The following is a 17,943-nucleotide window of genomic DNA, read 5'->3' on the forward strand; positions in this document are numbered from 1 at the left end:
CCATTTGTCACTCCGAGTGCCTTTAGAGTTTCGGCGCCTACTTTATGGTCCCGGCCTTCACGTGGGGCATTTGCCCTCTTAATAACCGGCCTGAGGCTAGGCGACTGAAACTCGGCACTTCCCGACTGAATTTAGTCAACTGACTGCAACAAGGTTTTTTTTAAAAATATTTACAACACATTAAGACATATCCTTATGCTTTAAAACTCGAGGGTTCTCAACCCTCGTGGAAGGTATTTCTAACTGGGGAAAATACTGAATCCACAATAGCTTAGTGGATCATGTAAAAGACATCACTATTTTCTCAACAATACATTCCGCCGCGGGACTCACTTCCCCGGCTTGGGTCTTTTCCAACCCCTTCTGCAGCTTTTTTATTTCGGTTTAAATATTTTAGTTAAAACATACAACAATTCCGTAACACTCTATGATCTGCGTGGGACGCCTCTACAGATCAGACATGACTAAACATTAATACATATAACAATAAACAATAAACAATACACTTGTTAAACAACAACCAATAGTGTTACTAAATCCCCAACCTATGCAGCCTTACTGGACAAAGCTGCAAAGTTGATTGATAATAACAAGTAGTTAAATACTCACTCTCATAAACATTAAACATTGACACTGTGTTTCAGACAACCGCCCACTCTTCTCTCTTTTTACCCTATTCCCTTTAGCCAAATCTTTAGCAAAAAGGGCCTTCAATTTGTCCCAGCTAACTTCACCCACTCGCTCTCCCTCTATCCTACTCCCTTTAGCCAAATCTTTGGCAAAAAGGGCCTTCAATTTGTCCCAACTAACTTCAAGCTGGAACCTTGCTAGTTCAATTTCCAGTAAATCGCTAGCTCCTTAGTTAATCAAATTCCTGACTTAACCTTCTGTCTCAGCAAGCTGGAACCTTGCTAGTTCAATTTCCAATAAATCGCTAGCTCCTTAGTTAATCAAATTCCTGACTTAACCTTCTCTCTCTGGTACCTTTATACAGTCCTTTTCTGCACGATCCTGTTCGCGGGGCGTCAGCGCCTCATGGCTGGTCCTCTGTTCCGTTTCTGAAAGGGAAGCAGTCACAACGGCAGTTTAACCTCCGAACCTTGTGAGTCAATTACCCGATGGCAGTACTGTCCAATGGAATAAACAGACTATGCGCAGCTATGCTTCTGGCAGGGAAAGTCCCAAAAATGTGGCAAAACACCACCTTCGGCCGATGGGATTTTTCCTAACTGAGCAACGTACTCGGCGTCTGTTAACTCACCAATTGGTACAGCAAGCCATCTCGGTGGAACCTCCAAATTGTAGAAGTGCCTTCTTAGCTCTGGGTAATGACTCAATACAATTACAATTTACAATTTAAATCGCTTTATTGGCATGATAAGTTACATCTTATGTTGCCAAAGCATCAAAATACATCTATGGTTTAGCACATAAACGCAGTTCTATTCATACAGTGTATAAACAGGTATATCCCTGAGTGTATAAATATACATTCGCATTGTTTATATATATTTTTTTCTTAGTTTACTGGTTGTCCCTCTGTTCATGGCAAGCTGTAACATAGTGCGCCGCCAGTGTTATACAGCTTCTCTCCTCTCCCAGTAGGAATGGGAGTTTTTGGTTGTCATTCAGATTTCTGAAATCAGGGCATATTTGTGAGAATTTTTGGTAGAAATTCTCCCTGATGCCCTGATATTTTCCACAAGCTGTGAGGAAGTGCATCTCTGTCTCCACCACTCCCTGACTGCAGTGAGAGCATATCCTGTCCTCTCTTGGCAGCCTGGTCTGCCTGTGTCTGCCTTTTTCGATCGCTAGGCTATGTTCGCTAAGTCTGTACCTTGTCAAGGTACACACTGGATTCGTCAGACGGACAGGCCTTTTATTTCTTTTTCTTGCAAGGGGAATCAGCACCTCTACTCAAGGGGTGAGGCTACTATTCCAATGATACAGCATAAGCGTTCCATATTTATACAGTGTAACAAACAAGTTTGATTGACATTCCTTTGTTCCTCTATCAGGATACATATTAGATTAATCATCAGGTCTTATGACGTATTGACAGAAGGATCCTGGACACATAAGTCAACCGTTAATCTATAACAGGGCATGAATCGTGTAACCGGAGGTCCTCTTTAATCTTAATCATGTATTGGGAGGGTAGGTTTGCTTACGGTCACGAGTTGTCAGGTCACTGGTTACTTCAAAACCGGAACCCATTGTTTCACTTCTACATTCTCATTAAGTGGGCAGACATCTGTTCTTGGCTGTAATCTAAGTACGTGCAATAGCTCTAGTTACACATCGACACTTGCCCAGTGTCAAGTCTGAAAACTTTTACCCAGCAAGCACTTGAAATTAACCCCTTGTATCATGTAGATTTCCTCACTTCGGACTTCCCAATATTTAGTTGGAGGAAATTGCTGCTCATCCAGTACAGGATGTCAGACAAGCAGTCTAACAATTTAGAGACAGTCGAGGGGTTGAGAGAGCTGGTAGCGAAGTCGAGCTGGGTGTCGCCAGCATACGGACTCGATGGGCCAAATGGCCTCATTCTGTGCTGTTATGACTCAGATTCTGACATGTGGAACCTGACGTCGTGTTTTCGGATGATGTCGCCAAGGGGCAGCATTTAAATGAGAAATAGGAGTAGACCAAGGATAGATCCTTGGGGTAAAGGTGCGGGAGCAGGAAGAGAAGCCATTGCAGGTGATTCTCTGGCTACGACTAGATAGATAAGAATGGAACCAGGCGAGTACAGTCTCACCCCAGCTGGACAGCAGAGGAGAAGCATTGGAGGGGGATGGTGTGGCCAACCGTGTCAAAGGCTGCAGATAGGTCGAGATGGACGAGGAGAGATACAGTCACATAGGATGTCATTTGTGACTTTGATGAGGGCTGTTTCAATGCTGTGGCAGGGGCAGAAACCTGATTGGAGGGATTGAAACGTGGAGTTGCAGTAAAGGTAGACATGGATTTGGGAGGGGACAGCACGTTCAAGGACTTTGGAGTAGAAAGGGAGGTTGTAGATGGGGCAGTCGTTTGCAAGGAAGGACGGAGGGGGTCAAGGTTTTTTTTGAGGAGAGGAGTGATGACTGCAGGTGTGGTAAACCACTTTTACCGTTCACTATCGTTACACTATAGTTATCACTGTTAGATCGTTTCCCTATAGTTATCACTGTTCACATTGTTGTATCACTGTACGAGGTCGCCTCTTGTCACGCTGCTATACCTGGGCTGACCACTGCCGACTCCGCCCATGGCTCCACCTACCTGCCCAGGTATAAAGGTGGTCGACTGGCTGGTATTCCTCCTTCTTGGATCCGATCACCCACGAGGGTGGGCTCTGTTATTTAGTCAATAAAAACCTATAGTTACTTTCTTAACTCGTCGCTTTTCATTGGACGAATTGATAGGTATATCAATTTTATTGACTAAATTTTAAAATGTTGTCACTTGAGCAGCCAAACAACCAGTCAACGGAGCAGCCAAACGACCAGCCAGACGCCCAGCTACAACAGCCACAGCAGCTGGCTTGGCTGCGAGCCCTCAAACCACCGTACCTGGATCTAAACCCACAAGCAACAAACGCAGCCCTCGACTTCAAACACTGGCTGTGCTGCTTCGAATCCTACCTGGAAGAATCCGGCGTCCCTCAGAGATCCAAACTAAGAGTTCTGACCGCCCAAGCGAGCCCTAAAGTATACGCACTCATCCAGGACATTACTACTTACGAGGCCGCTATCAACCTACTGAAACAGCAGTACCGGAGCCCGGTAAATTCCATGTATGCCAGACACCTCCTAAGATCCCGCCCGCAACAGCCAGGAGAGTCTGTAGCTGAATTTTTACGGGCGCTACGAACACTCGGCAGGGACTGTGACTTTAAAGCAGTATCGGCTGCAGAAAACACTGAAGATAACATCCGCGATGCCTTCGTGAAAGGCCTTCGGTCCGACTACTCACGGCAGAGACTGCTGGAATCAAAGGGCCTCGACCTGAACACAGCTGCAGCCTTGGCCTACTCCCTAGAAGTGACCCAGCGGGACCTCGAGGTGTATTCCAGGTACAGTTCGCGACTCTGGGACTCGGGCCCGACCCCGACCGCAATACCCCTCGTAGCGCCGCCCCCGGGACCTACCTCAGCGTCGGCGTCCCGGACCCGATCGGGACCGCCACCCCCGGTACCGGCTGCGACATCGGAGCCCCGCGACCGGGCCGCCGGCTGCTTCTGTGGGCAGGCGAAACACCCGAGGTCGCGCTGCCCAGCCAAAAACGCGACGTGCTCCAGCTGCCTGAAGAAAGGCCACTTCGCGAAGGCCTGCAGAGGGAGAGCAGCAGAGGCCAGCAGTGCCTCATGCGAACTGTGGGGGCGGCCATCTTTTATCAAGGCCACAGATGAGCAATGGGGGCGGCCATCTTTGATCCAGGCAACCGACGCCAGCAGTGCCTCATGTGGGTTGTGGGGGCAGCCATCTTCTCCGCCATTTTGCCCCACCTCGTGGGCGCCTCCATTTTACCCACCACGCTCGACCGCCACCTTACCTCCAGACCTGACGACCGCTTCACCTACAGACTACAGCGACCCGCTCAGCCACACACTAGCCTCCGTCACGCTAGACCAAGCTCACCCGCATCAGCTGTCCAAGTCAATGATGGACATCAAAGTAGACGGCCACGCCACGACCTGCCTGTTCGACAGCGGAAGCACGGAGAGCTTCATACATCCAGACACGGTGAGCCACTACTCCCTCACTGTCCAGCCAACGCGCAACCGGATCTCGATGGCATCGAGGTCCCACGCCACAGACATCAGCGGCTACTGTGTTGTGACCCTGTCGGTTAAGGGCACGGAGTATAAAAACTTTAAACTCCTCGTCCTGCCCCAGCTATGCGCTGCCGTCCTACTAGGGCTGGATTTTCAATCCCACTTCCAAAGCGTCACTCTAGCATACGGTGGACCCCTCCCCACGCTCACAGTCGACAACCAGCAGCCTTTAAATCGCCCACCGCGTAACACCTGCGGCCTATCCACCCTCAAGGTCCCGCCACCTTCCCTGTTCGCTAACCTCACCCCCGACTGCAAACCCGTCGCTACCAAGAGCAGGCGGTACAGCGCCGGGGACAGAGCTTTCATTAGCTCTGAGGTGCAGCGTCTCCTGAAGGAGGGCATCATCGAGGGGAGCAGCAGCCCCTGGCGTGCCCAGGTTGTAGTCGTTAAGACCGGCAATAAAAACCGCCTGGTCATCGACTACAGCCAAACCATAAACCGGTACACCCAGCTGGACGCATACCCCCTTCCCCGCATATCTGATATGGTCAATCAGATTGCTCAATACCGGGTATTCTCTACCATCGACCTTAAGTCGGCCTACCACCAACTCCCTATCCGCCCCGAGGACCGCCAGTATACCGCCTTCGAGGCGAATGGCCGCCTCTACCACTTCCTTAGGGTCCCCTTCGGCGTCACCAATGGGGTTTCGGTCTTCCAAAGGGAGATGGACCGGATGGTTGACCAGAACGGGCTGCAAGCCACGTTCCCCTATCTAGATAACGTCACCATCTGCGGCCGCGACCGGCAAGAACATGACGCTAATCTGGAAAGATTCCTCCGTACGGCCCAACGGCTGAACCTCACCTACAATAAGGAGAAATGTGTGTTTAACACCTCGTGCCTTGCCATCCTCGGCTGCGTAGTAGAGAACGGAATCATCGGCCCCGATCCCGAAAGAATGCGTCCCCTTATGGAGCTACCCCTTCCCCACTGTCCAAAGGCGCTGAAGAGAACCCTGGGGCTCTTCGCCTACTATGCCCAATGGGTGCCGAATTATGCGGACAAAGCCAGACCCCTCATGAAGTCCACCTCCTTCCCCCTTACGGAAGAAGCGCGCGCGGCCTTCTCCCTCATCAAGGGAGACATTGCCAAGGCCACCATGCACGCAGTGGATGAGTCCATCCCTTTCCAAGTGGAGAGCGATGCATCCGACTTCATCCTAGCCGCTACCCTCAACCAGGAGGGGAGACCGGTGGCCTTCTTCTCAAGGACCCTACAGGGCCCCGAGATCCGACACTCTTCGGTCGAGAAGGAGGCCCAGGCGATTGTGGAGGCGGTACGCCGCTGGAGGCATTACCTCGCAGGCAAGCGATTTACCCTCCTCACCGACCAGCGTTCGGTCGCTTTTATGTTTAATAACAAGCTGAGGGGTAAAATCAAGAACGACAAGATCTTGAGGTGGAGAATCGAGCTATCCACCAACGATTATGATATCTTGTACCGGCCTGGTAAGCTGAACGAACCCCCTGACGCTCTATCGCGAATTACATGCGCCAACGCGCAAATTGATAGACTACAGACCCTCCACAACGACCTCTGCCACCCCGGGGTCACCAGGCTTTACCACTTCATTAAGGCCCGCAACCTGACCTACTCCATCGAGGAGGTCAGGACCATGACCAGGAACTGCCAGACCTGTGCCGAGTGCAAACCGCACTTCTTTAGGCCGGACAGAGCAAGCCTGATCAAGGCCACCCGCCCCTTCGAGCGCTTGAGCATCGATTTTAAGGGGCCCCTCCCGTCCTCTGACCGTAATGTGTACTTCCTCAACATTGTTGATGAGTACTCCCGTTTCCCCTTTGCCTTCCCCTGCCCAGACATGACCAGCACCACGGTCGTTAAATGCCTGAACGACCTCTTTGCCTTGTTCGGGTTCCCAAACTATATACATAGTGACCGGGGCGCCTCCTTCATGAGCGAGGAACTCCGTCAGTTCCTACTAGCGAGAGGCATCGCCACTAGCAGGACCACCAGCTACAACCCCCGAGGGAACGGCCAGGTGGAAAGAGAGAACGCGACGGTATGGAAGGCCGTCCTCTTAGCCTTAAAGTCTAAGGGCTTTCCAACCTCTCGCTAGCAGGAGGTCCTCCCGGCGGCGCTGCATTCCACCCGGTCACTACTTTGCACTGCCATTAACGCCACCCCCCATGAACGAATGTTTGTTTTCCCCAGGAAGTCGACTACGGGAACCACGCTACCAACCTGGCTGACCTCTCTGGGGCCTGTCTTGCTGCAAAAGCACGTGAGGGCCCATAAAACGGACCCCCTGGTCGAGAGGGTGAACCTCCTGCACGCCAACCCCCAGTACGCCTACGTGGCATACCCAGACGGGCGGGAGGACACAGTCTCCTTACGAGACCTCGCACCCTCGGGCACTCCGGAGACACCACCGCTGCCCCCCCCCCCCCCACCACCCCCCCAATTCCAGCCCAGGTAGACGGTACGCCGGAACCCCAAGAGCCTTCGCCTACCTCGCAGACGCCAGCATTAACACCGGAGAACGCAACACCGCCGCTGCGACGATCAGACAGGCTTACGAGGCCTCCGGACAGACTGACATACCAGAACTGGTAGTACACTTCACCCCGCCGGACTCAAATCTAAACAAGGGGTGAATGTGGTAAACCACTTTTACCGTTCACTATCGTTACACTATAGTTATAACTGTTAGATCGTTTCCCTATAGTTATCACTGTTCACATTGTTGTATCACTGTACGAGGTCGCCTCTTGTCACGCTGCTATACCTGGGCTGACCACTGCCGACTCCGCCCATGGCTCCACCTACCTGCCCAGGTATAAAGGTGGTCGACTGGCTGGTATTCCCCCTTCTTGGATCCGATCACCCACGAGGGTGGGCTCTCTTATTTAGTCAATAAAAACCTATAGTTACTTTCTTAACTCGTCGCTTTTCATTGGACGAATTGATAGGTATATCAGCAGGTTTGAAGGGGAGGGGTACAATATCTGAGGAGAGAGAACTGTTAACCATATCAGCTAACATGGGTAGTCAGCAGTATGGTGGGAATAGGGTTGAGGGAGCAGGAGGTGGGTCTCATGGACAAGATGAGCTCGGAGAGGGCATGAGGGGAGATGGGAGAGAAACTAGAGAAAGATGCAAGTTCAGGGCTATGACAGGGGGAGCCTTAGAGGAAGTTTGGCTCGGTTGGAATGGGGAAGGGAGGGAAGTGGCAGAGGCAGCTGAACGGATGGTCTCAATCTTGGTGACAAAGAAATCCATGAGCTCCTCGCACTTGTTGGAAGGTGAGGGTGGAGGAGGCAGGGGTGAGGGGTTTAAGAAGACGGTTTGTAGTGGAGAAAAGAAGCCGGGGGGTTATCTTTGCATTCCAGAATGATCCTGGAATAGTGAGCAGTTTTGACAGAGGAGAGCAGGACCCGATAGTGCTTTATATGGTCCAGCCAGATCTGGCAATTAATGACTCAACCATTTGTCCGCCATATCTGTTCAAGCCTGCGCCCTGGGACTTAAGGGAGTGGAGATGAGGGTCGTACCAAGGGGTATGACTAGGGTAAGGGAGAGTAATGGTTTTAATGGGGTCTAGGGCATCAAAAGTGGAGGTAAGGGTGTGATTGAGCAGATAAGTAGCTACAGAAATATCCTTGTGAATGACGGGACAAAGGCTCAACAGTTGGGAATTTGAAAGTGCAGTTGTAAGTGAATTGGGGGAGGCTTTATTTCCAGGGGCGGACATGGAAGAAAGTGGAGTTGGGAGGGGTCGGAGGGATGCAAGGAAATTTGACCTATTGTCAGAACTGAAAATAGTTAGAGATATACAGGAAACTTTGTGTTATCTGGAGGCGAATCGTCCGGCAAGCTCGAGCCACTGGCAAAAATCAGGAGCCGTTTTTTATTCTTTTCGTTTCTTTTCTTTGCTTTTTTTGAACAGTCAAGCTCTGCAACGTCTGTAGCTAAGCAACAGCTTCAGCTAGAGACGCTACAGAGACGCTTGCCGACTGTTTAGAGGCTGTTGCTAAGCAACAGGGTTTGTACTTTCATCTCCGTATGTTTCAACATTAGCTCTGGAGTGTACGGCAGTTTTGAGGGAACGGCAGCAGCTCGGTCCCATCGGTGCCGGATAGCACACAGTTTTCTTTAACAGGTTTTTAGCAAGTGCAGAGGCAGGGAAAGGGGTGGGGAAAAAAGAACAAAAGGAAAGATCTGTGATTGAGTGGAAGGCAGGAGAGGCAAAAGGAAATGGTAATGAGACAAATGAAGGAACAAAAGATGGATTTAGAAGAGGTGTAAATGGGATAACAGAATCAACAGCTGCCATCTGAAAAAATGGAGGCAGAGGTTCTGATCTGAAATAGTTGAACTCTGTGTTGAATCCGGAAGGCTGTAAAGGGCCTAATGGAAAGAAGAGGTGCTGTTCCTTGCAAAGCGGTCACCCAATCTGCATTTGGTCTCCTCAGTGTAGAGAAGACCGCATCATGAGCAGCGAATACAGTGTACTAAATTGAAAGAAGTATAAGTAAATCGTTCACCTGGAAGGAGTTCAACAATTTCAGATCATAACCTCTGCCATCATTTTTTCAGGTGGCAGCTGTTGATGGTTTTGCTGTACCCATTTACACCTCTTCTAGACCCATCTTTTGTTCCTTCATTTGTCCTATTACCATCTCCGTTTGCCTCGCACAATCATCCCTTTTATCTTTTAACTCTTGCCTTCCACACAGACCTTCCCTTTTGTTCTTTCCTCCCCCCCCCCTTTGCCCTGCCTCTGCAATTGCTTAAAATCTGTTGTATGTCTAACTTTTTTCAGTTCTGACAAAAGGTCATCGACCTGAAATGTTAACGCTGTTTCTCTCTCCATAGATGCTGCATGACCTGCTGAGTATTTCCAGCATTCGCAGTATTTTGCTTTTGATACAAGGAAATGATCATAGATGACCTTACCTGTGATTGACACAATAGGAGTAGCGAGGCCACATGAGATGGCAAAGTCAAGGGGGTGGCCATGAATATGGCTAGCGGAGTTTATATGAAGGTAGTGATTTAAGGGAAGAAAGGAGGGTAGTGAACTCGGACGAGAGAAAGCATGATGAGTTGAGATGGAGGATGAAATCACCAGGGATGAGAAGTCGCTTGGTGCAGAAGCTGAGAGGAAAGCAGTGAAGATATCTGAGAAATTTGGCATAGTACTTGGTTGGGCGGTAGAGAACGAGGATTTTAAATGAGAGGCGAAAGGGGTGGAACAAGGTGAGATGCTCAAAGGAAGAGAAGGTGCCAGAGGAGTAGGGTGATGGACCAAGGTGTGATTTGGTGATGAGAGTCACACTGGTGGTTTGGGCGGGGCAAGTGGTGGAAGGTATAGCCAGGCAGGGAGGCTTCATTTAGAGGGAAAGTGTCATCACCTCTCAGCCAAGTTTCCGTCAAGGCCATGATATCGATGCAATCATCCACAATAAACTGATGGATGGCAAGGGCCTTATTCACAAGTGAACGGACATTCTGGAGGGAGATGCGGAGAGGGACGGTGATAGCTGATCCGCTGGCATAGTCCACAGGGTCAGCATTGGGAGAGGTGAATGGGACAGGAAGGAGGTAGGAAAGATTAGCCCCCAGCGGGTGCGCTGAGCGGTAAGGTAGACGAGAGAGTAGAATGGGGCAGTTGGGGTTTCTGCTCGTAAAGAGGCAGCGATGAGTGCCTCAATAGGCCCTTCGGAGGATGCCAAGAGAGGCACATAGGGAATCTGTAGGCTTAGCTAAGATGGACTCAAGCTTGGGGCGGTTATAGCAGAGTAGGAAGGTCAAGGAGTGCTGATGGGTGGGGGTAGGGATTTGGGAAGGCTGAGTACCCAAGAGGGGAGAAATGAAAGGAGGCATGATGACCGGAGAGAGAGACCTAGGATGGATGGAGCAAAAAGTGGAAATAGAAGTGATGGGCCCAGTTCCGGAGCCACAGCCAAAATGCACACGGAAATTCAAGTTACATAGGCCTGGTTACGTAGCAAGATTATAACTAGGGACAGAGTGTACAAGAGCAAAGAAGGTAATGATAAATTTAAAAAAAGGCAGTGGTTATGCCACAATTGAAGTACAGGACTATCGAAGCTTTGACCACGCTCAATCAGCTCCGATGGACGGGTCTCATTGCCCGCATGCCCGATACGAGACTCCCAAAACAAGCGCTCTACTCGGAGCTCCGACACAGCAAGAGAGCCCCAGGTGGGCAGAGGAAACGCTTCAAGGATACCCTCAAAGCCTCCTTGAAAAAGTGCAAGATCCCCACTGACACCTGGGAATCCCTGGCCCAAGACCACACAAAGTGGAGGAGAAGCATCCGAGAAGGTGCCAAACACCTTGACCCGCTTCGCCGGGAGCAAGCGCAAGCCAAGTGCAAACAGCGCAAGGAGCACACGTCAACCCAAGCACCCCACCCACCCGCCCCTTCAACCACCGTCTGCCCAATCTGTGACAGAGACTGTAGGTCCCACATTGGACTCATCAGTCACGTGAGAACTAATTTTTTATGTGGAAGCAAGTCATCCTCGGTCCCGAGGGACTGTCTAAGAAGAAGAAGACAGGACTATCGTACAGTATGGATTCACCAGGATGATGCCAGGGATAGAAAACTATAGCTATGATGAGATACTTGAGATACTGGGGTATTTTCACTGGAGCAGAGAAACATAAGAGAAGGTTTAATAGAACGTTTAAAATTATGAAGAGTTCTGATGGTGCCTGTGTTTGAGGAGTTCGTGCTGTGGGTGATGAATTTAAAATTATCACTTGGAGAGCGAGAAGAGAGGTTAGGAGAAGTTTCTTTATGCAGAGGGTTCTCGGAGCATGGGATTCTTTGCCATGGAGTGGTTGAGGCAGTGATCATTCGTTTTATGGGAACACTGGATAAATATTTAAAGCAGAGATAGATACATGGTCGTGGGGCAGTAGAATTAGGTTTAGATTATACAAAGCAAAATACTGGAAATCAGAAATAACAACAGAAAATGCTGGAAACCCTCAGCAGGTCAGGCAACATTGTGGAGAGTGAAACAGAGTTAATGTTTCAGGTCAGTGACCCTTCGTCTAGGTTTAGATTATGTTAGTAAAACGCCAGCAGAGACTTGTTGGGCTGAATGGCTATAAAGTTCTGTGGTTCTACCTGCTCGTTTTTCTTATTTAAAAAAAAGCATTGTTGCCAAATTGTAAAAGAAATTTCTTTCCAGGTGTAGTTTGTTTAGATGTGGTATTTCAGCAGTGTGTACTTCAACATGTACTTATCAGTTCAGTAACTTTAACAGCACATATACTTGGAGACTTTCAGATATTGCAGGACAACTACAAATTGCAACCAACAAAACGTGCTTCATATCTCATTCTGGAGGCACAATATAGGTACATTAGCACAAATAACTGCTCATATTTTAAAAAGTCAAAAATGACAGATTTTGTTTAAATCTCTCTAGAACCGGAACAGGAAGAGAAAACTCCCATTTACCCAGGCAAAAACAGCAGCAAAGATGGAAGAACTGCATGTAAGTAATGACTTTGGGGCAGGGTTAGCTGCTGTCGGAAATATTGGGACACAAACTGACTAGTACACATTTCCCTACAACTAAAATACAATTGAAAATTACAAATTTTCTTCCTGTACTCTGCCCACTCTACAAATCACTTGAATGCTATTTGAAGGAAATGCTTCACATTGTTGATTTAAGAGAAGTAGGCCTGCTGTAAATATGCCACCTCCAATTTCACAGAATCGGTCTTTTATGAGATGGGGAAACAGACAAAATTGTTTTAGTTATGAAAGATATTCTGAACATGGAGGCCTGAATTATTAACATTAAAAGCTACATCAATTACTTACCTAAATTGGTGTCCTATGGAGGGTCGGCTTCCTACTGTGCAGGGATCAGGCCTGCCTTTTCAAATTAGCAGTAGAAAAAGTCCATGTCTGAACAGTAATAGAAACTCCTGGAAATACTCAGTAGGCCAGGCAGCATCCGTGGAGAGAGAAACAGAGTTAATGTTTCAGGTCTGGGACCCTTCATCAGAACTGGAAAAAGCTGGAGATGTAACAGATATTAAGCAGGTGCAGAGATGGGGGGGGGGGGGGGGGCGGTTAGGAGGAGAGGAAGAAATAGAAAGAACATCCTGTACTTTTGTAAGAGGCAGAAAAGATAAAATGTTGCAAATGGGAATGGCAAAAATCATGCAGCATGAAAAATGGGGGCAGGGATTATTATCTGAAATTGTTGAACTCGATGTTGAGTCCGGAAGGCTGTAAAGTGCCTAATCGAAAGATGAGGTGCTGTTCCTCGAGCTTACGTTGAGCTTCATTGGAACAATGTAATAGGCCGAGGACAGAGAGATCAGAGTGGGAGTGAAGCGGTGAATTAAAGTGACAGGTGACCGGAAGCTCAGGGTCACCCTTATGGACTGAACGGAGGTGTTCCGCAAAGCGGTCGCCCAATCTGCGTTTGGTCTTCCCAATGTAGAGGAGACCGCATCGTGAGCAGCGAATACAGTATATTAAATTGCAAGAAGTACAAGTAAATCGCTGTTTCACCTGGAAGGGGTGTTTGGGGCCCTGGACAGTGGGAAGGGAGGAAGTAAAAGGGCATGTGTTGCATCTCCTGCGCTTGCACGGGAAGGTGCCAGGCGAAGGAGAAGGACTGTTAGTGGTGATTGAGGAGTGGCCCAGGGTGTTGCGGAGGGAGCGGTCCCTTCGGAATGCTGAAAGGGGAGGTGTGGGGAAGATGTGTTTGGTGGTGGGATCACGTTGGAGGTGGCGGAAATGGCGGAGGATGATACGTTGAATGTGGAGGCTGGTGGGGTGAAAGGTATTTCCAGCATTTTCTGTTGTTGTTTCAGATTTCCAGCATCCGCAGTATTTTGCTATAGTAATAGAAACTCAGTTGATATTTAGGCCACATATATTTAATCTTTACTTTCGCAACAAGAGACTTAAAAGCAAAGAGGAATAGAACAGTGTCCAAAACAAAAGACTTATTTACTGTATTGTAAACATATTTTACAGTTATAATTGTACCACTGCCATTTTACCCTGGTGAATGCATGTTGTGAAGGACTCCCTCCCTAAAAGATGCAGGGGAGTGGGACTAACTGGATTGCTCTTCGGAAGAGTCGGCGCAGACTCGATGGGTCGAATGGCCTCCTTCAGTGCTGTACTATTCCATGATAGAAGGTGGCATTTTAAAAATGATCTATGCAAAGGATTTGGTGTTTCAGTGTTGCCATTCCTGATTGGTCTATGCTAATCCTGGAATGCTGCTCCGATCAGGCTCCAACATTGATCCATGTTAACCACATGATGCCACGGACCAATTGCATACCAGCAAGAATACATAAGACAGACATTTTTTTATTTTCTACTTTAATTGTTGGTCTTCTATCATGGAATGGTACAGCACTGAAGGAGGCCATTCGGCCCATCGAGTTTGCGCCGACTCTTCCGAAGAGCAATCCAGTTAGTCCCACTCCCCCGCTCTTTCCCCATATCTCTGCAATTTTATTCTCTCTCAAATATTTATCTAATTACCTTTGGAAAGCTACTATTGAATCTGTATCCACCACCCTATCAGGCAGTGCATTCCAAATCCTAATCACCCATTGTGTAAATTTTTTTTTCCTCATGTCACCTCTGGTTCTTATGTCAGTCACCTTTAATCTGCCCTCTGGTTAGTGTCTCTTCAACCATTAGAACCAGTTTCTCTTTCTTTACTCTATCTAAACCCTTCATGATTTTAAGCACCTCTATCAAATCTCCTCTTAGCCTTCTCTGCTCTAAGGAGAACAACCCCAGCTGTTTCTGTCGATCCAAGCAGTTGTAATCCCTCATCCCTGGAACCATTCTGGTAAATCTCTTCTGTACCCGCTCCAAAGCCATCACATCCTTCGTAAAATGTGGTGCCCAGAATTGGACACAATACTTCAGCTGGGGCCGAACTAGTGTTTTATAGGTTTAGCATAACTTCCTGGCTTTTGTTCTCTGCCTCTATTTATAAAGCCCAGGATCCCATATGCTTTATTAACTACTTTGTTAACCTGTCCTGTCACCTTCAAAGATTTGTTCACAAACACCCCCAGGTCTCTCTGTTCTTGCACCCTCTTTAAAATTGGAACATTTATCTTGTATTATCTCTCCTCATTCTTCGTACCAAAATGTATCAGCTCACACTTTTCTGTGTTGAATTTCATCTGCCATCTGTCCGCCCATTCCACCAGCCTGTCTATGTCCTCGTGAAGTCTATTACTGTCTTCCTCAGTGTTTACTACACTTCCAAGTTTTGTGTCATCTGCACATTTCAAAATTGTGCCCTGTACCCCCAGTTCCCAGTCATTAAAGTATAACAAAACAGTAGTGGTCTTAGTATTGAACCCTGGGGAACACCACTGTATACCTCCTTCCAGTCCGAAAAACAGCCATTCACCACAACTGTTTTCTATCCCTTAGCCAATTTTGTATCCCTGCTGCTACTGCCCCTTTTTATTCCATGGGCTTCAATTTTGCTAACAAGCCTACTATCTACTGTATTGTAAACAATTTTAGTGTTATTTCCTTTTTTTTCTCCTGTTTAGTCAGGTCCTGACTTACTCTCACTCTGCCCTAGGAACCTCAACCTCCTCCCTCCTACCCTTTGCACATGGCTGCACACCATGCTCTCAGTCATCCCAGCTTCTTAGATTCACCACAGACTAGCTTCTTCCAGGCTACCTAACCCTGAGTGGTATGTGCTGCAACATCCAGCCGCCTTGCTGTCATTCTTCGGCTAATGGATTCAGGCCCAAAAACGACACCTGCCTGAATCCTGAAATGTTACGGGATACCATGTAGTTTAAGCTAATAAGTATTTGTCTGATTTATTCACTATTATTGTTAGGATGCAAGATTATGCTGTCAGAAACCGATGGTTTAGTTAATGAAATCAGCTGGAACTGGCTTGTAGGGGTTATTAATAATGACAGTTGGAGTGTACTTAAGTAATGGGCATTATTTGAGGGCCCATTGTTGATCTTGTCCTTTCAACTATGTAAGTTAATTCAGCTTCCATTTATTGTTGGGCTCCTCCAAGCTAGTAATTTTTGACGATACCTTTACTAATTTTTCACACAAAATCACAGATAACACAAAAGGCTCTTAATCATAGTTCTTATCTGCTTTAAAATAGGTTTTAATGATGGGATTTCTTGTTTTTTTTATATCAGTCACATGAAAATTTGTTTTATAACTGAACAATTGAAATGTAATGTAATGCAAGTCGTCAACCTGGTCTATTACAGCCCTTTATCTCAAGAATTAAGCAACATAGGAACAGGAGGAGGCATTCAGCCTCTCGTTCCTGTTGCGTCATTCAGTGAGATAATGGCTGATCTGTATCCTAACTCCATCCACTCGCCTTGGCTCCACATCCCTTAATACCCATGGCTAGCAAAAATCAATCTATCTTAGATTTTAAATTATTAATTGAGCTAGCATATACTGCTTTTTGTAGAAGAGAGTTCCACACTTCTACCACCCTTTGTGTAAAGAAGTGTTTCCTAACCTCTTTCCTGAATGGCCTAGTTCTGATTTTAAGGTTATGTCGTCTTGTCCTAGACTCCCCCACCAGCGGAAATAAGTTGCTATCTCTCTACCATATCAATTCCTTTCAAAATCCTAAAAACCTCAATCAGATCACCCCTTGACCTATATTCCAGGGACTACGAGCTTAGTTTATGTAATCTCTCCTCATAATCTAACCCTTGGAGCCCTGGTAACATTCTGGTGAATCTGCACTGCACACCATCCAAGGTCAATATATCCTTTTTAAGGTGTGTTGCCCAGAACTGTACACAGTACTTCAGATGTATTCTAACCAGGGCTTTGTATTGCTGTAGCAGAACTTCCCTTTATATTCTCGCCCTCTAGTTAGAAAGGCTAACATTCTACAGTATTAATCTTTTTGATTACTTTTTGTACCTGACTACTACATTTTAGTGATCTGTTTACATGGAACCCTAAATCTCTTTGGACCTCCACTGCTCCTAGCTTTTCATCATTTAACAAATACTGGGATCTATTTTTTGGTCCAGAATGGATGACTTCACACTTACCTGGGTTGAAATCCATCTGCCACAGTTTTGCCCACTCACTTAATCTATCAATGTCTCTTGTAATTTTATGCTCCTGGCTACACTACTTACTGTGCCACCAATCTTTGTGACATAGGCAAACTTGGATATATGGGTCTCTCTTGCGTTATTTAAGTCATTAATAAATATAGAAAATACTTGCAGCCTCAACACAGGTCTTTGTGGGACACCACTAGCCACTTCCTTCTAATACCTACCCATTATCCGTACTCTCTGTCTTCTACCACCTAACCAATCTCCTAATTAGGTCAATAATTTGCCTTCAATTGCTTGAGCTTTAATTTTAGCTAACAGTTTCTTATGTGGAACCTTATCGAATGCTTTCTGGAAGTCCATAGAAACATAGAAAAATAAGAGCAGGAGTAGGCCATTCGGCCCTTTGAGCCTGCTCCGCCATTCAATATGATTATGGCTGATCCTCTATCTCAATACCATATTCCCCCTCTCTCCCCATACCCCTTGATGCCTTTTGTGTCTAGAAATCTATCTCCTCCTGAAATATATTCAGTGACTTGGCCTCCACAGCGTTCTGTGGTAGAGAATTCCACAGGTTCACTACCCTCTGAGTGAAGAAATTTCTCCTCATCTCAGTCCTAAATGTGCTACCCTGTATCCTGAGACTGTGACCCCTCGTTCTAGAACCCCCTCCCCCCTCCCCCCTCAGCCAGGGGAAACATCCTCCCTGCATCCAGTCTGTCTAGCCCTGTCAGAATTTTATATGTTTCAATGAGATCCTCTCTCAATCTTCTAAACTCCAGTGAATACAGGCCTAGTCGACCCAATCTCTCCTCATACGACAGTCCTGCCATCCCAGGAATCAGTCTGGTGAACCTTCGCTGCACTCCCTCTATGGCAAGTATATCCTTAGGTAAGGAGACCAAAACTGCACACAGTATTCCAGGTGTGATCTCACCAAGGTCCTGTATAACTGTAGTAAGACATCCTTGCTCCTGTACTCAAATCCTCTTGCAATGAAGGCCAACATACCA

General features: G+C 47.4%; 1 protein-coding gene across 3 annotated transcripts in view; it reads left to right on the forward strand.

The window, feature by feature from the left end:
* Window positions 1-17,943, forward strand: part of ryk (receptor like tyrosine kinase) — a 436,205-nt gene that overhangs the window by 219,962 nt on the left and 198,300 nt on the right. For all 3 annotated transcript variants that reach the window (XM_085990858.1, XM_085990859.1, XM_085990860.1), the window contains one exon: window positions 12,262-12,330. In XM_085990858.1, coding sequence (XP_085846984.1) covers window positions 12,262-12,330 — 69 coding nt within the window. The remainder of the gene's footprint in view (window positions 1-12,261; window positions 12,331-17,943) is intronic.

The sequence above is a fragment of the Somniosus microcephalus genome, chromosome 6 (genome assembly GCF_052327205.1).
Source record: "Somniosus microcephalus isolate GS21.2 chromosome 6, FLI_Smic_1.0, whole genome shotgun sequence".
Taxonomy (NCBI): domain Eukaryota; kingdom Metazoa; phylum Chordata; class Chondrichthyes; order Squaliformes; family Somniosidae; genus Somniosus; species Somniosus microcephalus.